At 52.3% G+C, this 6,842-nt stretch overlaps 1 protein-coding gene across 1 annotated transcript in view; it reads right to left on the minus strand.

Annotated features, from left to right (window-relative positions):
- Nucleotides 1-6,842, minus strand: part of OPHN1 (oligophrenin 1) — a 66,169-nt gene that overhangs the window by 25,529 nt on the left and 33,798 nt on the right. Inside the window, exons 8-11 of the mRNA XM_035895642.1 lie at nt 4,211-4,312; nt 3,112-3,222; nt 2,269-2,373; nt 1,161-1,290 (exon numbers count right to left, since the gene is read on the minus strand). Of these exons, the coding sequence (XP_035751535.1) occupies nt 1,161-1,290; nt 2,269-2,373; nt 3,112-3,222; nt 4,211-4,312 (448 nt within the window). The remainder of the gene's footprint in view (nt 1-1,160; nt 1,291-2,268; nt 2,374-3,111; nt 3,223-4,210; nt 4,313-6,842) is intronic.

Raw genomic sequence — 6,842 nt, forward strand, 5'->3', positions numbered from 1 at the left:
AGTGAGAGGGGCGGCGGCGGGCGGGGCGGCAGCTGCCTGCAGCGCCCTCCCCAAAACGCTGCTGGTGAAAGGGCGTTTGTGGGACGCTGGTTGTGAGCCAGGCTGGTTTGCCCAAGTCCAGCCAAGAACTACACCGGCAGGATCCTACGTGCCTTGAATGCTCGTTTCACACAGACACCCCTGTTTTTTCCTGTTGATGAAAACTTGGCAGTGAAGACAACAGCATCTTTAAAACACTCTAGGGTTCCTATTTATATCACAGTAGGCTTACTGTCACTTTTCTTTGTTGTCTCACCTGAACCCCTCCATATTAAACACTTCAACTGATATTTTTTCTGTATTTTTTTTAAATTGCTGTTGTCAGGAGGAACAACTCCCTTCATGCTCGGTTTATAGGGGACACATAAACAGAGGCAGCAAACAGTCACTGCCATGCAGGAACATGCCACGTTTGTTTGTGACCCGAAATTACTGTGTGTTTTCTTTTAAAAGCGGGACAAACATGCATATAAATATATGGATAAATATATTTCTATACATAATCCAAAAAATAACTGCTCACAAAGTTGGCTGTAACTCAGAGGCCACAGCTCCGCATGGAGTCTTTTGTCCCCCGAGCGTTCATGCTCGCACGGCCATGGAAAGCTACAGCGAGACTTTGTAAAAGACTGAATTGGGCTCGATTTGATTCTGCACAGCATCACAAGTTTGGCTCTCAGCACCTTAACTCTCATCGCCTGTTAACGCTTCAGCTGTGCTCCGATGCCCTCAGAGATGCCGTGAGAGGGAAGCTGGGCAGGACACCAGATTTGTTCCGATAAAACGCAGCCAAGGCGCAATCTGCCAGAGCTCTGGCCTCTCCAGCACTACAACAGAGTAATAAATCTCATCTAATTTGAGCGCAGGGCAATTAGCTCCTTGCTTACATGGCTCATGTAACCCAGAGAAAGCTCCGGGCCACCGCTGAGAAGGCTGGCAGCTAACATTGCCGGTGATTCCCCGGGCACTGGCAGGCAGTGACACCCCGTGCAGCACAGCCCACAGCGACGCCGTGGCTAAAGCTGGCCTGGGCACGGGAGCCCCACGCAGCGGGGCTATGAGCAGGGCAGCCCAGGCTCGCGTGTCCTGCAACACATTTCGGTGCACATAAAAGCCATTACATTTCTCCTGAGTGTACAGGTAGCCCTCGATGGTCGGCTGCCCAGGTAGCTTGCAGGTCAGGGGGGCCTCCTTCATCCTCTTCTTCAGGTCTTCCAGCTCCTCCCGCGTGCTGGAAAAATGATTCCTTGTCTGTTAAGATAAACAAAAAGCAGCACATTTAGACATGAGCAAAGAGCGAGCCTCGGGTATTCCTGGTCAAATGAGAGGCGCTCTGGCAGAAATGAATCGGTTCCCAATGCACAAAACGTGGAAGCCGCTCCACAAATGCACATGAAAACTCCGGCTAGGAGAACAACCGGACTCTCCAAAGAGGAGAGACAAGGTGGAGCATACCGCACATGGAAATGGTGTTGGGCAGTCACGACGGGGAGGACACTTGTTCTTTCAACAACAGAAACTTAGCACATTTTAATGCTAGGTGGAGCCAGAGGAAGCACTGAACTCCTCGCTGTGCCACTGTTTGGGTAACAGGCGTATTCTTCTACAGAACGAAGGCGTGGATTCCTCAAAAGATCGTGCTCGGCGTGAAGTCATTTTTACAGAGTCACGCCAACACGGGGTACAAAATCAAGGCATTCTTATGGAACACCACTTAGACCAATTAATGAGCCAGCAGCAGCCGCAGCTTTGCACAGATGTGTGGCTGTCGTTCCATGGGAATGAGGGCCGGCCGCGAAAGACCGAGGGTGAAAGAAACAGGACACAGGTATTTTACCCCACGAGTATAGTTAGCCAGCCGAGGAGCTGACCAGAGCAAGCTGATACCTTTAAGATCAAGGTTGGAGGCCTTTTTTACAAGACGTGTACAATTCCGAGCTCATGAAATTGGAAGAAATTCTCAGGCTTGTTATGCACAAGGTTAAATGACAGAACTGCAACAGCCCCTTCTAGACAGAGACAGACACTGCAACGGCACCTGCGGACGTTCTTGTGCCGGAGAGGAGAAAACACACAGGAACCGAGACGGAAATAACTTTATCTGCACCTCCCACAATGCAAACATGGACGGGCTGTTCTGCGTGGAAAAACCTTGCCACCAGAGGCGTTTAAACACAAATGAGAATAGAAGTCACATGGAAAAAATACTTCAGCTGGGCAGGAACTCACATTCTGCAGGCTGAGCTGGAGCTGCTGTTTATAAGGGAGGAAATCCTGCGTGAGCTCAACTGTCAGGTTGTTGTAAGTAAAGAGGCTGTGGAGAAAAGCCAGCACCTGCAGAGGTGGGAAAGGACAGATTAAATTTCTCTGCTATATTTCTGACCAGAGGACAGACAGACAGGCAGCAGGATTTCAGAAATTACATATCCAATATTTTTTTTCCCCTTACAGTTCTGGAGTGATGCAAGTCTGATGCGGTATGACTTATCCGCCGCAACATCCCCAAGGCCCAGGTCTACCACCCACACATCTGTCTTAATAAAACACACCCGAAATGAAAGACCCTGCTGGGAGAACAAGAGCAGATCTGTAGATTGCTTGTCCTCGAGACCTTACACGATCCCACGCTCAACTGTGTCGGGCCCCGGGGCAGAGCCACCCACCCAGGGCAGGGTCCTTGCACACAGCCGCGAGCTGGTCCCGCTGCAGCCCGTGCCGTGACAGGTAAGCAGACCAGATACCAACCCTCTCCCTCTGAAGACAGCTAACACTTGCCAAACACAAGGTGTCCAAGGCAATTCATAACAAGACCTCTGGCTACCTACAGCGTCCAGCCTGTTCCTCAGGATCCACTTACAGACATGAGAAACAAGTCTGTGGCTTCGTGGTGCTCCAGCAAACACCACTAAGGCTGTGAAGCTGCAATCCAAGTGTGAAAGGTTAACTCCTGCTCCATCACAAGACTCCCCAGGACCGAATCCAACCTGGTAACTCATCCTGTCCTGTGACTGTCAGCACGCCAGGGTATCTGAGCATCAAACAACAAGGCCTGAAAGAAAAGGAAGCTCCTACCGGCTCAACAATGCTGAATTTCTTGCTTTCTTGCACTTCCTGGATCTGGTACACATACTCGAGGGAGGACTCAAAGAAATTGTGTCTCTCTTTGTCAACCTGAAGGTCAGCCTGGAAGAAAGAGGGAGAGGTGAAAAAACAAAATACATCACATCTAGCTTGACGTTACTTGCCTAGCACTTGTGTGCCAGCCCACACATAGTCCTGTCCTCACTGAAGCAAAAGCTTGCCAAAGGCATCTGGCCCAGGTTTTGAACACTTTGCACAGAACCAGAAGACTGGAGCATTGGCCGCTCTCCTCAGGTCTGCCCTTTGCTGCCTCCCTTCCATTTATGGATCCAGAACCTCACCCCACTCTGCAAGGACAGGGCTTTCCCGAAGCATATTTGTTATTTCAGCATAAGCTCCTTCTCCACCCGCAGCCCTGCACCGGTGAGGACAAGGCCACTGCCACGATCCTCTCGCCTGACTCCAGCTGTGACCCCAACCCAGCGATTCCAGAACGGCAGCACCAGGTAGGACAAGGTGGCACGCCGTGCTACCACAGCTTACGGAAATTTTGCCTTGCAAAGATGCTCGTAGGTTGATCTGGTTTGGCAGATTTGATGTGATCCAGATACCCCAACGGGGGCTGGAACAGCTGGGGCTTTTCCTTTCTTGTTGCGACGTGTTTGGCTGAAGCTCCCCTGCTCGCTGCCACCACGGGCCTGCTGCCACAACGGCCCCTGCAAACACCAGGAGCCAGGCAGGAAACTACACTGGCAAAACCAGTCATAACCAGCTATTTTTCAGCCAGACCAGTTCCCCAAGCCAGGTGAAAGGGGGGCCAAACCCCGGCTGTGCCAGTATAACCAGTCACCGCCCTGTACTGTAAGGGTGAGAACACGCGATGATGATACACACACCCACTACTGCCGTTTGACACGCTACGATCTCGATTTCCCTGGTCTTATCCAGAGAATCCAGGCTTTAGGTAGACTTAATTGCTTATCAACTCCAACTGGTTTCTGAAAGGGATGATTTCCCCCCCTTGTTTAAGATCTAGCGCAGCTGGCGGTGTTGCTTCTGGACCCAGCTCTGAAGACAACTCCATACACACCTCCTGTAACTGGGATTCCTTCTTCTTGGAAGACAAATGCAAATGGCGATCCAGCATAGAATAAAACTTCTCACCATCCTTCTCAAACTTCTTCTTTCTTTCCTGTAGATGCAAGAGGTGAAACGGAACCGGTTATTCGCATTTTCCAGATCAGAACATGCAACAATGCCAAGGTGCAATGCAGTATTCCCATGGAAAAATTCTGGCCGACCCAACCAGAAGAGGAGGCCACTTCCCATTGGCTCCACTTTCACAGTCTGTTGCCTACCCTGCATTCAGCTACGCCTCAAGACTGCCCTCTGGCAATACTTTGTGGCACAGGCAGTGGTAGCATTTTGTCCTTGTTAGCATCGAGGCAAAAGCCCCACCGACGAGGTATCGCTCCCCTCTCCATCTCTGCGATGCCAAGCAAACTTGGGTCACACGAATAGATCAAAAACCTATTCACCACTGGCTAACATGGGGTTCATGTAGTTCAGAAACTGCTGGGCAAGTGCTTTAATGTCAAAGACACATCCGGGACAAGAAAATATAGGCTAGGAGTTTGGGAATTTTCTGTTTCGAAGCTTTTACCGTGTGGTTCTGAACAGCCTCAGAACGAAAGCAGAAGACAAGAAGGGCGATATGCGGGAGGGAAGTAGTTCTCTCTCCATCAGCAGTGGTGGAAAGAGCGATCACCAACCTCGCAGTCGAAGCTTACACAAGTTTTGCCGTGTGGCACCCACCCTGAACACAGCCCAGGGGATCGCCGCCTCGAGCACAGCCGTTCTCCAACGCGCAACGCGGAGACTTCACCTCTCGGAGGTCCCCCGCGGACGGTCGGGTTCTCACGGACCCACTGTACACCTCAAACACGCCTGCCGCAGGCATGCGAACACACAGCGTGGACTGAATTGTTAAGAAAGACTTTGTGAAGGAGTCACTGCGACAGAGTTATTTGTGCTGGCAAACCCTGAACGGGTACGTAAGAACGAGAGCAAAAGGGGACACGGAGAACGAAACCCAGAGAGAAGCTGGGCTGAGGACCTGGCTGCTCGCTTATGCCTTACGACGACTGTGAAACCCCAGGGGACTGTGGCAATCGAGAAACAACCACGAGTAGAAGCCAGGTTGACAAATCCCTACATCAAATGGTGAGTGAGCCATCAGTGATTGCTGGGAGGCAAACTGCTAAACTACGGCAATTCCAGCCAGGCAGCGGCCTCAGTGCCAGGTCCAAGTAGCTGCGGCAAGTTTCAAAGTTTGAAGCTGCATTTCCTAAATAAAGTCCTTTCTCTTCCTTCAGTTGGTTCCCCTGCTGTGAAGTTTTGCTTCCCCGTTCCACTTGCACAGAGTGCTCGGTCTGTCTAACGGGATGTCCTACACAGCCGGGGGGCTCCCAGACCCGGTGCTTTGGCTCAGCACGGTTAGCCCCCGCCTAATCGTCTGCTTTCTTCTCAGCCCCTTGCTCACAGCTGCTACTGCCGTGTTGCCTCTGGAAGAGGACAGGTTCTTTTGTGGTGGGCACACAGGGAGACGCTGGTCGGTTCCTTACGGGAGCACAAGCAGCGCGCACGGCTCCCCGCGCCGTGGCCAGCACCAGTCAGAGAAGGGCAAAGGCACTCGCACGCAGCAGCCAGGTCAGACCTGGCGATAGCCACCTTTGCTGGAGGAGCAGCTTGCCATCAGCACCCAGGCTCGTGTCGGTGACCCCGGCTCCTTAGAGGCACCTCAGACAGAGCGGACGAGCGTCACTGGCAGCTGCCTTCCTACGACAAGGATTTTCCCTCCACAAGACAGTCCTGTTTCTCTGATCCTTGCACACTGCTATTGTGAAAGCACAATTACTACAGGAAAGCACAGGGGCACCGACTCGAATGTCCCTGCCTATATTTAACTGTCTGGAGTAGGGCAGGCTTAGGCCAGCAAACCTTTCACCCTGGTAATTACACCTACAGAGACTCTGTAATTACAAGACCCCCGAAGGGAAGTAGATCTTCTGCTGTCATCCTCTGCAGTGTCAGGGGTGCTCAACTCTGTGTTAGCAAATTCATGCCTCAGAATAAAAAGAGATCCGTATCAAATCCAGAGGAGCAGAGAGTCCTCCGAGGGCAAAACCTAATTTAAGCAGCACTGCAGCTGCGGAGCCGATGCCAGGAAGGACTGTCAAAACAAAACACCACCCTCGTTACTAACACCCCTGATAAGTAAATCCAAAACCAGAGAAGCAAAAGTGTTTCTGAAGCAGCAATTACCATGTCTGCAAGGTCACGCTTCTGGACCGTCCGTCTGTGCCATGGGACGGCACGTCTAATGCAGCCAGGAACCTAGGCTTGTTTGCACGGCTGTAACGAGGAGGCACCAAACCCCAAGGCCACAGAAGTCCCGTGAGACACAGCTGCACCCAGAGCACCGGCAGCCAACACAGTGCCGCGGGTCTGCGGCTCCCCCCGCTCCTGCTGCCGGCTTCTTGCATCCCAGAGAGGATGGCTACGCTGGCAGCAGGTCCCCAGACCCCCCGGTGGTGCAAAACTAGCTCTGAACCAACCAACACGAGCCCAGCTATCCCCACGGAGGCGGCACACAGAGGTGGTCTCTCAACACCCCAAGGGACGGTGCCAGCCCCGCTCCTGGGGGGACACGCAGCCGGAGC

The sequence above is a fragment of the Egretta garzetta genome, unplaced genomic scaffold, assembly GCF_000687185.1.
Source record: "Egretta garzetta isolate BGI_Z169 unplaced genomic scaffold, ASM68718v1 scaffold906, whole genome shotgun sequence".
Taxonomy (NCBI): domain Eukaryota; kingdom Metazoa; phylum Chordata; class Aves; order Pelecaniformes; family Ardeidae; genus Egretta; species Egretta garzetta.